Source organism: Balaenoptera physalus (assembly GCF_965194825.1).
Source record: "Balaenoptera physalus genome assembly, chromosome: 8".
Lineage (NCBI taxonomy): Eukaryota > Metazoa > Chordata > Mammalia > Artiodactyla > Balaenopteridae > Balaenoptera > Balaenoptera physalus.
The window spans coordinates 47,486,119-47,504,526 of record NC_138887.1 but is presented as its reverse complement, the minus strand read 5'-3'; the positions used below and the strand labels follow the sequence as shown (position 1 = coordinate 47,504,526).

The 18,408-nt window shown below is 33.0% G+C and overlaps 1 protein-coding gene and 1 pseudogene across 8 annotated transcripts in view; one reads left to right on the top strand and one right to left on the bottom strand.

Moving 5' to 3' along the window:
• RUNDC3B (RUN domain containing 3B) overlaps nucleotides 1–18,408 on the bottom strand; it is a 152,227-nt gene that overhangs the window by 80,535 nt on the left and 53,284 nt on the right. For 4 of the 7 annotated variants that reach the window (XM_082472508.1, XM_082472512.1, XM_082472509.1 and 1 more), the window contains exons 3-4: nucleotides 9,769–9,819; nucleotides 3,769–3,902 (exon numbers count right to left, since the gene is read on the bottom strand). In XM_082472508.1, coding sequence (XP_082328634.1) covers nucleotides 3,769–3,902; nucleotides 9,769–9,819 — 185 coding nt within the window. The remainder of the gene's footprint in view (nucleotides 1–3,768; nucleotides 3,903–9,768; nucleotides 9,820–18,408) is intronic. The other 3 variants (XM_082472510.1, XM_082472511.1, XM_082472514.1) reach the window with 1 other exon arrangement.
• LOC309665790 (sugar phosphate exchanger 3 pseudogene) overlaps nucleotides 1–18,408 on the top strand; it is a 306,970-nt pseudogene that overhangs the window by 267,187 nt on the left and 21,375 nt on the right. The gene's annotated exons all lie outside the window — the stretch shown is intronic.

Here is an 18,408-nt window from a genome sequence, read left to right as displayed (position 1 = left end):
ACCCAACGCAGCCAAAAATAAATAAATTAATTAATTAAAAAAACCAAAACCAAAAAACACCAACTTTTGGTTTTGTTGATATTCTTCTAGTGTACATTTGTTTCAATTTAATTGAATTTTTGCTCTTCATTATTTCTTTCCTTCTACTTTGGGTTTATTACTTTTTTTTAAGCTTCTTGAGATGAAAGCTTTGATCACTGATTTTTCAGCCTTTCTTTAAAAAAAATACATAAAAGCCTATTTAAGCCTATCTATTCTCCTCTAAGCACAATTTTTTATATATTTTCATTATCATTACTTACCAAATATTTTTCAATTTCATGTGCAATTTCTTCTTTCATCCATGAGTTATTTAGAAATTCTTCTCAAATTCAACTTATATAAGCATTTTCTAGTTATCTTTTTATTATTGATTCTACTGTGGTTAGAGAACATACTTTATATTTCAATCCTCTGAAATTCATTGAGGTGAATTACAACTTAGCAAACGACCGATTTTTGTACAAGTTCTATAAGAATGAATATCCTGTAGTTTCCTATTTTGATTTTCTTATATACTCCAGTTCTCTAGTATTATTCATCTCTATATTTTCTTTATTTATATCATAATTACTTAAAAGTCCATTATCTGCATCTCCCATAGGTCTGTTTCAATTGCCTTTTTTATATTTCTTAGTTTTGTTCATTTAATCTTGTTTCCTGATATACCTGGTGATTTCTGATTAAATAATGGACATTGTGGAGGAAAATTTGTAGCAACTCTAATGCTACCTTTCTCTAGAGTAGATTAACTTTTCTTCTGGTAGCCAGTGTACTTGAAAATCACCTTGTACCACTTAAGGACACCACTTTTAGGTCTTTTGGGGGCTGGTCTTCATCTGAATTTCCCTTACTCCCAAGGTATAGCCTTTCTGGGGTCACAAATAAAAGCCTGGAGTGTTTATAGGGCCCCTCCAATTTGTTTGACTTCCAGGTTTGGGGCCATCACACTAAAGAACTAGGGATAGGAAAAGTCGAGTGGTAGTTAAAAGAGGAGGTAGATTTGTGAATCAGTAATAGAAAATGAACATAAAAATGGCCTCTTTGCAATACTGTATCTTCTTGCAAAGTTCTAGTATTTGGTAATTCTGGTGTATCTGTAATTAACACCCTCTCTCTGCCTCTGCCTCTTTCAGTAGCAAATTTGGCTAACCAGCCTCTGGGACAAAGCACTGACAAGGCCAGCTTCTGAACAAGGAAAAAGTAAACAAGAAGATGAGACCAGGAATAACTAGGAAGGATTAGGGACATAAGTCATAAGGATGTATTAAAGACTACACTCACAGTTCTGTCATGGTATAGGAGCTCAGTAAAAATTTATCAGGTGGAAGGATGCATGGATGTATGAATGGTTGATGTGAGTAGTATATTCAGAAATTGGTCTAATATGTTAAATTTACATTATAGAAGGAACAAGGGATAAGGTTGCTTATCCTAACAATAGGATAATGTTATCCCCACCCCACTGGGGTGGGGGGGGGCAGTATAGGGGTAGGAGAGTGGAAGGTACAAACTACTGGGTGTAAGATAGGCTACAAGGATGCACTATACAACACAGGGAATAGAGCCAATATTTTGTAATAACTGTAAATGGAAAGTAACCTTTAAAAATTATATTAAAAAAAGTAAAAATAAATTTTTAAAACTTTAGGTACTTGGTCCATGTTTTACAAAATATTTAATTTCAATATATGTGTCAATTTTGCTAACCAAAAATTTTCCATAAGAAAAAAAATTTCTAAATAAAAATGGATACAGGAACAATAAACTTAGAAACTACACTGTTGAAAGATGATTGTTATACTTTTGTTTATTATACAGACATGTAATTTATAAGGTTATGATTGTCAAATAATGAATTGAATTAAATTATGTCGATCTTAAAACTGTACATATCTAGTATTTTCAACCTTTATTTTCTACTTCATTTTTATTTCATTCTGTAACTCTTAAGTGTCAAAAATGGTAAGGAAAGTTACTATGACAAACCAATAAAAATAAATAAACTACTATACTAAAGCTGATATAGCTTATGTCACCAGCTCAGACCTTTACAATCTTAAAAATTTTGAGGACTCCAAAGGGTTTTTACGTAGGTTATATCTATCTATATTTACTGCACTACAAGTCAAAACTGGAAACTTTAAAAATATATAGTAATTTAAAAAATAATGAACTCATTATACGTTAACACTGAAAACCATATTTTTATGAAAAAATAACTATCTTTCCCTAAAAAAAAATTAGAGAGAAAAGGAGCTCTGTTTTACATTTTTACAAATCTCTTTAATGTACGGCTTAATGAAAGAGAACTAGATATCTGCTTCAGCATTCTATCTGTTACAATGGGTCGTTCTGGTTGAAGCATGTGAAGAAAATCTACCCTCACATAGACACATAATTGGAAAAAGGAATCATTTAATAGCCTTTTCAGATAATTGTGGACGATATTCTCCTTTGGTTCTAATCAAAAGTCAGTAAGTGATAATTTCTTAAAGGTTAATTGCAACATGGACTCTATAACCATATCAATGAATGTTTCATACTGTATTACATTCTTACACTTTGAATGGATCTTTTACCCATGCATGATTTTATTATTCCACACATCAGTCATTTAAAAAATATAAGTTATGCAGGTCTACAAAATACTGACACATTCCATTAAATAATATAAATATATTTTTGTTAATATCAACATCAATGTTATCAGAAAAGCATTTAAGTACTAGGAAGTTATCGAGCTTAAGATGGTGAATACACTACAAGTTTTCCAAAATTCTAATTTTTACTTGAAAGCTTTAATTTTACCATTGGCAACAAATACTGTCAAGCTGTTTTTCTTGAAGGAACAGGTTTACTTCATTCATTTTTACTTATGAAATGTCTACAAAATGCCTACGTCTAAAAAGGCTATAGTTTGAATGTTTTTCTTTCAAGTAAAAATAGTATTACATGACAAAAGTGTCTAGTTCAGTTAACAATTCAAACTACTGAATGAGTACGTTTCCTTGAGATAACCATCACATTTCAATACGCTGCAGAAATGCTTCATACATACTTCCCATTTTGTCACTCAAGATATTAAAAAGACAGATTCTCAAAGGTTGAGGTTTAATTAAATTAATAATGTTTACTTCACCATCATGGACACTAAGTGAAACTGGTTTTGGTTTTTGTTTTTAAGATTGAATGTATGGTGAGGAAGAACTCAATGACTACTAGTATAGTTTCATGCTACTGCTTTAATTTATGCTAAGGCACCAGTTAATTTTACCCACCATTGCTTCTGCATCAGCAGGGCAAATATCAACCCGGTGCAAAAGGCAAATAACATTTTGGTACTATGTGAAAATAGTTTTGACATTATGGACTGCCAGCACAGGACACTAAGAATCACTGATTTAGGTAATTCAAGAAATGCAGAAACTTCACAGACTAGGAAATATTTGACTGTGCTTCTCAAAAAAGAAATTCATAGTTACTAGCTTCATACCTTCCTGCTATTTATAAGGCAACAGTGAAGATTCAAGGGCATTCTAAAATAATTACATGCTACTAAAAATAAAAAATGAAACAAGCCTCTGGAAGATGTTAAATTTGGTCAAGTGCTTAATTCCAACAAAGAAAAGAAAGATTTTATATAGCAAAGAGCTCAAAATTTTCTATTTGGGTCAAAACTGCTTAGGATTAGATTACACAGACTGCACATTATTATTTATGTCTTACCTTAGCTCTAGAGGAACTGACATTTTCCATATTTTCAATGCTGCAGATACAGTTCTGTGAAACTTTCCGGCAAGCCACTCTGATATAGTCCCAGAAGCTACGAGGACTTTCATAACCAAACCAGGTTACTTGACCTTCAGGAGACAAATTGTAATACAAAATAAAACTAGGCTAGAAATTCAAAACGCAAGAACAATAAAACTCTGAGAAATAAATGTCAGTAGAGTGTGTGATTGTGGAAAGGGCACCCGGGGTCAAAAAGCCTTAAGTCTGGTCCCGTTCTACCTTTACCTAGTTGTGTTACTTTGGGCAATTTATTTAATGTATCTGGATCATAGTTTTCTCAACAATAAAATTAAATTAAATGAAGCAAAAAGGGTCTAGACACTAAAAAATCTCTTATAGGTTAATATCCTGTTATTCTAACACAGTCTTTCAGAGAGCACGCAGGTATGCCTCCTCGTGGTTCTAGTTAAGCATTAATTTAAATGTCACCAGTTGCATCCTAAAGCTTCCTCTTCTTGGAATAACAGAAAAAAATTAAAAGGCAACACTTTTTCTCCTCTTCAGAGGGACACTTCAAAGAAATGAAACAATGTGTGGTCTGTAAGTACCTATAATCAGTGAGACTCCTACATTCACTAATCATTCCCACCCATTCACTACCATTCTACCCAAGCCTTCATCTAACTGTCATTCATCTGCTCTCTTCTAGTCACCAACCTGTGACAAGTCCTTCAGGCATTTACTATTCTAATCTTCCAGATTTGGGTAATTATGTATTGTTCAAGAACAAATGTTCTTTTGTGTGTATCTTATATTAGTATTAATATTTCTATGCAGGACTTTGAGTAGTAGTAGGTCCAGGGGAACAATTTTTTACTCTGAATATTTTTAAATGGGACATGAGAGACATCTTAATATTTCTTCAGGTGTCTGGAATAATTATTCTTACCTAGGGAAGTTGTTCAATCTTAATGAAGAAAGATTAGCTTTTATATTTTAAAATCTCTGCTTCTTTGTTTTCAATTAATATTTATTTCAATCTTCTTTTCCCCAGTTACACGTTCTCTCTAAGCAACATCAAAAAGAGTTAAAGTGTTCTTGTCCACAAGCAGCATTTTAGGAACAATGCCTGAAATATTTGAGTGGTGTCCAACCATGGCAGCCCGTAAGAATGACGGGGCTTCTTTTAAAAAGTACTCATGTCTGGGCTCCACCCAAACTAAATAATCAGAATCTTGGGGGGTGGGCCTACACACTGGTATTTTTTAAAAGATCCCCCTGGTATTTCTAATAGTATGGTTACTCAACCAACAGAAAGCTCACATATCATGATAGGTAACCCCTATTCATCATGCAGGACATTTCCAAGGGCTCCTCTTCTGGTAAGCCACGTGTGATCTCTGCAGTAAGTTACTCCTCCCTACGTGCTGGCGTTATCACCCTGAGCTTACTTACCCTTATAATTATCTGCTTACTTGATTGTCTCACATATTAGGTGGTAAGATCACTAAGGCAAGGACTGTATCTTATTTGTCCTCAATTCTATCTCCAGCACTTGACACAGTGCTTGGCTCATAGCAGGCATTTAATAAATATTTACTAAACAAATCAACTGGTTAATCAGCACAAAACAAGATCTTAATTGCAATGCATATAGAAATTTGAATTTAAGAAATCTAATTAGTATCTTTTTACAGAAACAGCTCAATGACAAGCTGGTATCAAGATGTCTGCATGCTAGATCACAGATATCAAATATTCTGGACAAATACATTTAGCTTTGTCTACAAATAACTAAAACTACAAAAGCATCTAGAAATCTTTACTCAAACATCTATATAACTCAAATGTCTCCTTAATAATTAAATCTTACTACCAAAAAATAGAAATCTATAGGAATGTTTATAATCTTCCTTCTTTTTCTCAATCTCTCCCCATCACTTTTCTTTGCCCCCTCTCTTCTTTAGTTAAAAAAAGTTCCTAGAACAGGATCTCAGTATAGTCTGTCTTTGGGGCAATTTTCATGTTATCAATTTGTTAGCCATTTGGAGAGGAAACACGATGCCTAATGGTAAGAATATGAGCTTTTGAGCCTGGTGGACCAGAATTATATCACTTTCTAGACGTGCAATCTTAAGCAAATGACTTAACTTCACTCTACCAATCTGAGTTTCTTCTATAAATTGACAATAATGGTGGTATCTACATGATAACACTGTTGTGAGGATTAAATAATGTATGTGCAGCAATTAGTACACAGCCTAATACAAATATTAACAATGATTACTACTGTTATTACTATTATCATACAAATAGTCAAGAGACCCAAGGTCCCCTTGCATTGCAAAGTGGGAATGAGATGCACAGTGAAGTTTTTCCCATAACTTGCTTAGAATCTAGAAAAATCTTAAAAATTTACTCCCAATTCCAACCTTTTACCATATCAACCATTCTAAATTTACCTCCCTAAAATCTAGTCTTGACTAATTTTCCTTGGCTTCTATTAATTGGGATTGTCCTGCAATTTAAAAATGAGGAATAGCTACCACACTTCCCTCAAGAAATGGAGTACCACACACTGCCAGGGACCTCAAAAGGAGAATCACAAGATTTCTCTGGTGACTTTATTTTAAAGTTTCTCATGAGTTTGACATGGCTGAGGAAATTAATTTATGAGAAGTTTCAAAGTAGAGCTGTTGAAAACCAAAAGAATATAACAAAGCCCCCTTTTGGAGGAGAGGAAACAAAGATATAGAGAAACTAAATATCTAGGCTTAGGTTAAACAGAGAAGGAATGGGCGCTAAATCCTTAGGATTCCTGCTATGTGTAGGATATGCTGTCTACAAGACTTTCACCCAAGAGATAATGACAAGATTTCCTAGCTAACAAACTGAGAAACTAAACAATTAACAAAATGACATGTTGCCATGACTTGCAGGGCCTTAAGTATACCAGTAGTATCGTCACAACACTGCTACCTACTCAACAAACGAGATGAGAAGATGACTTGGCTTGATTCTGCCTTCCTTTCTCTTTCATGTGCATCATTTCCAAAATGAAGCTTTTAAATCAAGACCCTGAATTTTTCACATTCAGAAGGATGTGGGTTAAGAGAAGGTGGAGTCCCTTGTTAGAACCTCCAAATGAACTCTCATGTAAATTGTTCATGTATCCTAGGGTTTTATTTAAATAATTAAATAATTTCTGCATCTATGAAAAAGGTTGAAGTTAATTAAAAATAACAGAAGTGTTCAACTGGTTATTTGAGATATTATTACTTGAACATCACTTTTACTTAAACACAGACTAACTGCTAGCAAAAGATGTACTTGGGCTATTAGTCTGCAACCAATATTCAACAGGAAAATTAAAAAACAAAGCTACAGGCTGATCATGCCTTTAAAAATAATTATTGAGGTAATAAATAATCACTCCAAAGATATTCTCATTTCCTTTAAAAAGAACCACAAAAGCAAATCACATAGCAAGAAACTGACTAGCCTACATTTTGAAGAAATTTTATTCAGGAGAAGAATTATGCTGTCACTAACAATTCTCTTTTTAACGTTGCTGACAAGTGTAAGTGTATAAAGTGCTTTCAATTTTACATGTTTTTAGTAGTTGACTTTTTACCAAAGACAAAGTTAAACAAGCTTTTCAAAACTTATTCCCAACCCATCAATCCAACTCTAATTCATTTTAGGCACAGAAATAAATGGTGAAAGTTTGCTAGACTAAAAGGAGATCTGCTACTAGCTAGCTATGTGATGTCTTTCCCACTAAACTGCCTCATTTTCAGCAACTTCAAATGGCCTGTGATCTCTAAGATCCAATGTTATTCTAAAATTACTCTTCTATATTATTTAACTTAGACACCTAACTTAATATTACTTTAGATACCTACCTTAATATTATTTAAGGTATCTAACTTAAATAATATAGTCACATCATGCAATATACTCGCGTTTTGCTTTTATCTTATTTTATGGCAAGATGAGACCTTCTAAAAACAAGAACTAAACTTTCCAAAGTGGTTCTCTATTTAGTAGTGGCTAATGACACATCATCTTTTGATAATATAAAATATAAATGAATCTGTTAAGTGACTTCCTTTCTCCACCCTTTGTATTAGTACTTCGCTATGTAAAGAGCCAGTGTAAGACTGGTCTCACAAGCTGAAGTTTTGTTAGTGCTACAATATATCACGTAGATGATAACAACAAAGTCTATTATCTTGGAGCTGCTATTCATCTAGACAAGCAATAAAAGACAGTCCCATTTTAATTTTAATAAGCTACTCTGATATTGCAAAAGCTTCAGATACTTAAAACTGGTTACTTATGGATTTATTGTTGCCAATATATTAATATTTCAGTATTTAACTTTTCACTGTAAATTTTATAGCAGCAATCCTAAATTTCTTACTGCTAATTTATGAAAATTAGTTTAATATTTTCTACTATCTTTTTACTGAATAGAGAAAATTCCCATTTCAACAAAAGGTCAGAATCCTTTCCTTTTAAAAAAGTACTACTATTAGTTGAAGCTTATACTTATTAGATCACCCAGCTTTGAAAGTAAAATTACGACCTTGATTAATTTTCCAGATAAAGTCTCATGTTAATGTTTTAAAAAAAAGAACAAATATAAACACTTTAAAAAAAAACTTTAATTACACTTTCAGCTGATCTGAAGAAGTCTGAGTCTAGATTAGATACTCAACTGTACTTATACTGCTAGCTCTCTATGTTACAAGATGCCTCAAGTAAATCATTTAGCAACTATGAATCACAGTCACTAATCTATAAAATGTAATTACTACCCTTTGGTACTGACAATTAATGTCTTGTTCACTGGTAATGAATTTATCACAAACAAGCATCTCAAGTATGTATCTATACCATAAAAATTAAGTCAATTCTTAATCTTCCAAAACAAAAAAAACTTAAGATAACCAGGTTCACCCAAAATCTGAAAACTGAATTTTACTTAATAGGCTTTTTTATCCCAGTAATTTTACCATCTTTCTAAGCAGAGTACAAAGGTTTTGTTTTTTTCTTCCACCAGCATTTTTTAACATAAAGCTTAGAATACCAGTAGACTGAACTGGAGTACCGAGGGCTGACGTCCACACAGAGAGCCACGCATAAATGTGTAGCCCTGAAGAAATCAAGCATAATGTGTTTCAGTAGTGATTAAGGTTATACACAGGGGACATTAAATTGTTTAAAGTGATTGTTTGTGGGGATCAGGGTTTAGGAAATGAGAAGACATTTGTTTTCTACTTTCTACCTTTCTTATTGTAAGTAATCTTTAAAAATAATAACTATGTATTACTTTTCTAAGTGAAAAATATAATAAAAGGCTAGGTCATTAGCACAGAGGCCTAGCAGTGCTTTGCATACAACAGGAACTCAATAAAAAAGTTCTGAATAAGTGAATAAAGGCATATATTCTACCTGGAAGAAAGGAAACTAAGGAATATATTCCCACTAGTGGTTCAAGAACAGTGAAGCAGTTACTGTTGACAGCGCCCATGTATGTTTTACTGAGTAACTCTGGAAATTCACACAGCTGCCCTGAGACCCAGTTTGCATGTAATACAAATATTACTACACAGCACTTACAAAACTGACAAAATAACCAATAAGTCTTATATTATCATTATAATAAAATATAAATAACAGAGATGCATGATTAATAAAATTGTGCTTAAAACCATGAAACTTAATAGAAATATAGAGGGGCCATGTAGGAGAAGGAGGAGAGCAAATGGATTATTATATTGTGTGGATTCACAAAAAGCTTTTAATTTAAAAATTAGCATAAAGCATAGTTCTTCCCTCTGGATTAACAAAAACAAAAATAGAAAGCTTTGCAAAACCCATGCAATGTACTAAGAAAGATCACTTAACTGATACAGCCCTCCCCAGTAAGTCAATTCCATGCTCCCGCGCAGCTCAGTGGCGGGAGGCATCACCAGCATAGAGTACCTTGAAGAGGTATTTGGAGATGAGCCAGCCATCGGCAACTTTGGGAAATCTCTTTAAAAAAAATAAACAACAACAACAACACACAGATATTTAAGAAACCTGACATCAAGTTTACAATAGCAAACTGAACGGCCCCAATAAGATGGCTACACATAATCTTGATGCAGTAAACACCACTTTTACCTAATAAATAAAATGAACTCAGTTAAGATGAATTGAGCTCATGCTCTACTCAGCACGGAAATCAAGCTGGTCCCTTGTAGCCTATTCTGTTGGAGAGGCTAGGATGTCTTTAAGTCACAGAAATAAATGAGAAGCTATTTTTCCCTGTCTACTTTCACCTCCATTATTCTTACCCAAACATAAAGAAGCCTGACTGAATTTGCTAGCTTTGCACCTCAGAATTCATATAATTGGTTAGAAAAATTACTCACTTATTGAACTATATGGCTTAGAAAGGTTTCAACTTTAAAAATAAATATACCTTTTTTACTGTTAACTTTTCTGAAAGTTATAAAATTCATTTTGAAGAGCAGTTCTTTCTTTTTTTGGTCTAAGCAGAGTTAAAGTTTGTATGGTTTTTTTTTTCAGAATTATGAGAACAGCACTTAAATATCTAGTAAAATGTTCTTCAGTTTAACCAATGTTGACTAAATGCCTACTTCATGCAAAATACTGTTTTTTCCTACAGCTTCCAATTATTGTTTAACAATCACCATCTGGAAAAGTACTATAAATTCTTGCCTATGTTGTTTGGCAATTCCTATACAGGAAAACTCCAAAGCCAAATTTCTGAAGTCATATTCCCAACAGATGATATCTTTTTGTTTCATAAGCAAACACTGAAATCTCCAATAGGACATGGTTCCACACCTTTCCAAATACTTAGACCTTTTATGAAACTAAACAAAAACCAACCAACCAAACACAGTCAGTAGTGTTAAAAAAGTGAAAGGAAGGAGATATATATAGTTGTGCTATTGGTCACTTCTATGTCTCTACTATTCACCTCTATCCTCCTATGTCCATTTGTATCACTGTAAATGAATATTAAACTTGGAAACACATATCCAAAAGGATCTATAACCAGAAGGTACCCTAGTTGAAGCCCATGTTAAAACATAATGCTCTTTCTACAACTACAACAAACAAAATGAAAATCTCTCTGCATTAAATGTAAATCAGAACAGAATGCTTTTCATTGAAAATATTAAGAATACCAATTCTTAATGTTTAAACCATATTTACTAGCTCTGCCTTGAAAGTAAAGTTATGTATCTTATTTGTAGTCATTTACGTAATCAAAAAGTTATCAAAGTAAAAACAATTTCCAGGAAAACCATACTTAAAGTAATTTCACTTCAAAAAATGTATCAAGTAAAATGTATCATGTCCAGATTTATGTCATGGCTTAATCAATCCTTGGTACAAAATGGGAAACAACTACTGAATCTATTATGAAGCTAAATTTATAGTTTAGGGTTTTTTTTAAGCTGTTAATATGTTAGCCTTTATGCCCTGGTTATGCATGTTATTTTGATCCTGGCTATGGGACACCATGTGAAAATTTTAACAATTAAAACATTTTCACTTATTTGTAGGCATTAATTGCTTTAATTATAATTTAATATCTCACTCTAGCTCAGTTATAAGCAACCAGAAGCATCCAGACCAAATGACAATCCACAAGATTCCAAATTATCTGTAGTCAAATTTCAACACCACTCTTGTTTTGCAGATGGGAAAGGAGAGGCCCAGAGAGAGCCTGCCTAGACCCAAGCACACCCCTGTTCCCTGCAGCCTCATACTGATCTACTCGTTGGCTACAGACAAGATCTGACAGATGGAGAGAATCAGTCAGCTGGCTTTTCTGGTTGGATATGAGTTCTCACTACAGCCTCAGAAATAGGAAAAATAATGGGGCAGTAAACATGCACTGTGAATGAGGTAAATATTTTTCATATAAAATTTAAAGCCTTAGTTTAGTTGCTCCCCAAAATATATATATAAATGAACGACAAAGCTTACATTATTTCAAAGTGGCTCAAGGAGTGCTTGTTAGTAGAAAACGTTCTCATTTGTAGTTGAAATTAAAACTTTTGTTTTAAAGTATACAATATTAAATATTTATAACATGAAATACATATAATATCACATATAAAATATAGGTATATTAATATATAAAATACATAAAATTTATTTACATATTTAAAATATATAATGTTAAGACAGTTGAGACAAGAGCAAATAAACTGAAAGTGTTTTGTTCAAGAACAAAATTCACTGAAATGTACCATTATAATTATATAATATATTGTGATATTAGGTGTTAAGTTTCTGAAATTTCAGCCAAAAGAAGAATCTACTCAGAAATAGATATGCGGGGACTTTGCTGGTGGTCCAGTGGGTAAGACTCCACACTCCCAATGCAAGGGGCCTGGGTTCAATCCCTGGTTGGGGAACTAGATCCCACATGCATGCCACAACTAAGAAGTCCGCAAGCCACAACTAAAGATCCTGCATGCAAAGATCCCACACACCGCAACTAACACCCAGCACAGCCAAAATAAATAAATAAATAAATATTTTTTAAAAAAAGAAATAGATATACAATAAAAGAATGCTTAATCATACTGAAGATACCGTGTTTCCTGACTCAAAAAGTATATACTTTTCAAAAACAAATAAATGAAAGTAAATCAACTTTATAATCTTTATATTAAGGTGGAAAATGGCCATCATACGGAAAAGATTACTGACCATGGCTTTAAACACATGAATCAGCCTTGGTGATAAGACTGAATATAATTCTAATCCATAAATATGATACTTATTCTTCCATTTTTTCATGTTAGCCCTTGTTACAACTTCAGCTTTCTAATTATTTTGATTTCTTTGACGACTGAGCTACATTATCATGATTGATAAAATTTGACAACTATGTAGAAGGTGAGCCTTTTGCCTTTGCTGTACTTAGTCTAATTTTCTTTCTCTCTGTGTATATACTCTGCTGATAAGGCTACAGGTAGATGACTTTATTTTTATGTGATTCAAGATGGATTCCTGAAAAGATCCCTAGATGGACTGAGTTGTAAACTGACTGCTATTTATAAGGCAAATAACAAAACTGATTATAAATGATCAAATAGTAAGTCAGAATTTTCACAAGTTTTCTTTTTAAACTGGCAATACCAGATAGCATATAGTCTCTGCTGTCATTGATAATAATAATGTGCAAGCTCTTATTGTTTGACATTTTGAATCTTCAACCATGTATTTATATTAAGAGAAAAATCATTCAGTGAAGCAATATTTACAACTGCAATATGCACTGTAATTAAGCTAACAATGAAACAATATTATCTTCTTTTCTATGTAGCCATTTTCCATTTTTTAATAGCTTCTGAAATTAAAATTTAATATTACATATGACTTATCTTAAACTTTTTAAAAGTTTACTTTAAAATGCCATTTACAGGTAGATGCTAGGTACGTTAGAAAAAGTATTTGGCTATTTGATTCAACAATTTTTAAAAACTGAGCACCAAAATCATGCAAATATTTTACATTTGAAAAGTCATAGTGACTTGAAAGAAAAGGAATGTACAAAGAATAAAAATATTAGATTATATGCATCAACAACTCATTGAGATTAGAAAATCAGAAAGGTGTAGGAACTGAAATTATGATGTTCTCCAAAGATGAATTAAAGTACATTATATTGTGCAATATTTTCCATGTTCTATAAAATGAGAAATATTTACTTCCTTTAAATGAGCAATATTTGAGCATTAAAAGTGATCAAAACTGTTGCTGAAATTATGTAACAAAAAATTTTCTCAAGAAAACAACTTTCCATTACTGAAAATAAACAAACTATGATTTGATTATTACAAGTACTGTAAGTTGCTCTATGCTAATTTGCAAAAATCATAAGGTCAAACTGGAAATGTCCCATTATTCTTCTGGCAGAAACTCAAAGGGCTACAAACACAGATAAACAAACATAAACTACCATCAGAAACCATCAATTCCTGCTAAATCCAAGAATTTGGATTACCTGGTAGAATCATAAATTGTTTTAACTCTCTCATATATTAAAAAAAAAAAACCACTAAAAATATCCTAGGCAATTTTATCAATAGTAGCTATTATTTAATTAATCTTTTCATAATACTTTCTTTCTATGTATTACTCCCTCTCAGAAGCCAAATCTAAATTGGAATTCTTTAAGTTGAAGGGGTTTTGAAAGTGAAGTTCATGTAAAATAAACTTGAAAAATTCTCCAGGGATAACAAAGTTTAAAACCATTAATAAATCTGTCCTTCTATAAATAAGAAAATATTTAAATTTGGAGGTTAAAATGACTCCTTGAAAATTATGGTTTGGTTACAAAATATAAAAACTGTTTAAAAAAAAAAACAAAACAAACAAACAAAAAAACTGTTTAGTCTATATCTCCTAATAAGTACAAATATTTGAGATACTTTTCTTGCTCTTCACCCAAAAATGCCTACAACAAATACAGTTATTAAGAGTACTATGACAATCACATAGCTCCAAAAAGAAGCAAATAACCAAGTATGTGGGAATAGTCTGTTTTAGAATTTTAGACATTCAAAACCATATAAAGTATTATGAAACTAAGATAAGAAAAATATTTCAGACGTTTCAAAACAGAAATAAACTCTCAAATGAAAAATAAGAGTAAAATAATAAACTACCAATAATAATCACGTAAGAAGACTAATATCAAGGGAGAAAAAGGTCACTGATCAAAATGGGTTATATAAAAACTAGTTCCACATGATGTAAATAATTAGTTATTTTCTATTCTAGAAAAATTAAAAGAACTCCACAAAAGAAGCAGGCAAAGGTCATAATCAAAATATTAGGAAAAAAGATTAATAAACATGAACTTACATTCAATCTCATTTGTAAATAAAAACAAATTAAAATAACAGAATGTTTTATATATTTCATATTAATAGAAGACCAAAAAAAGATGTTTTCCCCTTACCAAATTAAAACTTAAAAATATTAATATAATAATATAATGAGGATATGAGAAAAATAACCACATATATGACTGTTGGTACAACCTTTCTGATAGACAATATAGCAACATATATTAAATATAACATAGCACAGATATCATAATGTGCATACCCTTTAATTTCAGTAATTACAGTTCTAAGAATTCATTAGCTATTATCATTAATATAAAATAATTTTAAAGAAATTAGAAAACTGTAAAAAATTTTTTCAGTGATATATGACAGCATGTTTATGAAAGGGAAATTTGGTAAAAAACTTTGGTAAGTAAAAAGGATATAAATTATGGTTCATTCATACAATGGAATATTATATATTTGTTTAAAAATGAAACGGAAATATACACAAGGGAATAGAAAACAGATGCTCAAAAACTTGTACATGAATGTTACAACAGTACTAGTTATAAGATAAAAAATGGAAACAATCTAAATGTCCATTAAATGGTTAATGGAGGGACATCCCTGGTGGCTCAGTGGCTAAGAATCCGCCTGCCAATGCAGGGGACACAGGTTTGAGCCCTGGTCCGGGAAGATCCCACAAGCCGTGGAGCAACTGAGCCCGTGCTCAGCCCGCGCGCCTAGAGCCCGTGCTCCACAAGACAAGCCACTGCAATGAGAGGATGAGAAGCCCGCGCACCGCAAGGAAGAGTAGGCCCCGCTCACCGCAACTAGGGAAAGCCTGCATGCAGCCACGAAGACCCAATGCAGCCAAAAATAAATAAATAATATTAATAACAAATTAATTAAAATGATTAATGGATACACAAAATGTGGTGTGTCTATATAACGAAATATTAGCCATAAAAAGGAATGAAGTACTGGTACCTGTACAACATGGACGAACCTTGAAAACATGCTAAATGAAAGAAGCCAAACATAAAAGCCACATATTTTATGATTTCATTTACATGAAATGTCTAGAATAAGTAAATCCATAAGGACCAAAAGTGTATTAGTGGTTTCCAGGAAATGGTGGGGAGGAGAGCAGAGGAAGTGACTGCTTAGTGGATATAGATTTTTTTTTTAAAGAAATTTAATTTTATTCTAAGAATTTGAAATAGAGGGATTTAATCAAAACTGGGCTTTATTTTCTTTTCCGTTTTATTTTTATTTTTTTACTTTGGCTGCGCTGGGTCTTCGTTGCGGAGCGCTGGGTCTACGTTGCGGCGTGCAGGTTCTTCATTGCCGTGTGTGGGCTTCTCTGGTTGCGAAGCGCAGGCTCCAGAGCGCGAGGGCTCAGGAGTTGCGGAGTGCGGGCTTAGTCGCCCAGCAGCATGTGGGATCTTAGTTCCCCGACCAGGGATGGAACCCACGTGCCCTGAATGGTAAGGCGGTTTCTTAACCTCTGCACCACCAGGGAACTCCCTAGAGTTTCTTTTCAATGTAATGAAAATGTTCTGGAACTGACAGTAGTGATAGTTTCACAACACTGTGAATATACGAAAATCCAATGAATTGTACACTTTAAAGTAGTTAAAATGGTGAACTTTATGTTATGTGAATTTAATTTCAAGTCAAAATACTAATAAAACAAAATGAAATGGAAAAATATAGTATGGCCAATACTAAGGGCAAAATACAGGTCATAACAAAGAAAATACACATATTGTCTATGTATATACATTCATATGTATATACACAGATAATTTACATGACAGATATACAAAAAGTTGCCAGCTGCAATTATATCTGGTATTTCTGGAAGCTTTTATTAATACTTCCTATGGCTTTATATTTGAACCTCTTGTTATTTTTACATGGAGTAGGGGTAAGAGGGAAGGCAAAAAATGACTGGCAGTCCAAGAAGACAAAAAGTATATATATATACAGAAAGGGGTTAAATTAAGGAATCATGCTAGAGCTTTATGATTTTCTTTCTTTCCTTCTTTTTTTAAAAACACAGTAGAACATTAACAAGAATGCAAAGTCAAGTAGTCTACATGGCCAGTATGGGACAAAATCTTAAAATGAAGAAAGAGGTTTTTCAAAAGGCATCAGAAAAACAAGAAATGATAAGGGCTATAAGCTTAGAAGTAAATAAAAGTTTAGGAATATGATTTTAATCAAAAAAGCTACATGAGGAACATGGAAATCTGAGTGACACAAATTTTTTCAGTTACCGTTTTTGTTTTAACCATACTTGCAGAGTATGGTTAAACAGAGACTAAAGCTCTCTGTTTTTAGAATCTACATAGTTGTTTATTTACTACCGAACCTTAAATTTACTATATTATATAGAGGTTAATTTTATTTCCTATACAATTTAAGACACTGAACCAAATTTACCATGCTACATATAACCCTGGATGTTTCAAGAATTTTTTGAATATTATGATTTCCAGAGATACAAAATCTGCTGAAGGTTTCCTACATTTCCAAGTGTATAATGGAAGTACATTCCAAGTACAAAGTGGCCTTGTCCACTGTCTAAAAGCCAAACTTTGGTAACCTTCGGAGCCACTTTCTTATCTACTGTATCATGTTTTTTTGGCCTGAGTAGGTGGGTTTTATTGGGTGAGTTGTGTTCTTATGTTACAACAGAAACAATTCAAGTCTCATTTTGTGTGCACACCAAGAATCAAAAGTTGGAAAACCTTCAAAAATGAACAAAGAAAATTCAAAAGCCAAATGGATAGGTTTATCTTTACCCATTGTTTCTAAAAGTGTTATTACTACACTTCAAAAGGTGGCCTCATGGGGCGGTAACTGTTTATCATTTAAGTCAGGAAGAGCTTTGAGGTTCAAGCCAGTGTTCCTGAACAATGCTTAGGTATCATAACAGTTCAACTGGATTGGAGAAATTCTAAAATGTCAAGTCACAGGCGTTCTACCTTATTTTAAGAGTCTGAATCCAGATACTATCAGAGAAAAAAACAAAAACAAAAAACCCAAAAAAAACCAACCCAGAGTTTAGTACTCTGGGGATCAAGAAGTAGGAATTTCTCAGTTCTGTTTCCCAGCAAATATTCACTATGTGCCTACCATATCCCAGGCACTGTTATAGAAATGTGGGATACATCAAAGAACAAAACAGACAAAGATCTTTACCCTAACGAAGCTTACATTTTAGCAGAGGTAAAGGAATATAATAAACAATGATCATAATGAGTAACTCTCATAATATGTTAGAAGCTAAGACTTAAAAAAAAAAGTAGGACAGGGGCTTCCCTGGTGATGTAGCAGTTAAGAATCCGCCTGCCAATGCAGGGGACATGGGTTCGAGCCCTGGCCTGGGAGGATCCCACATGCTGCAGAGCAGCTGGGCCCGTGCGCCACAGCTGCTGAGCCTGCGCTCCAGAGCCCGTGCTCTGCAACAAGAGAAGCCACGACAAAGAGAAGCCCGCAGACCGCAATGAAGAGTAGGCCCTGCTCACCACAACCAGAGAAAGCCTGCATGCAGCAACAAAGACCCAACACAGCCAAAAATAAAAACAAATAAATTAATTTAAAAAAAAAAGTAGGACAGGGAAAAGAGGTCAGGAGCGCTTGGGGTGAAAGGAGGAAAGGTGAGTTATAATTTAAAATATGCTGCTAAAGCAATTATACTGCAGTAAAGATGTTAAAAAAATAAAATAAAATAAAA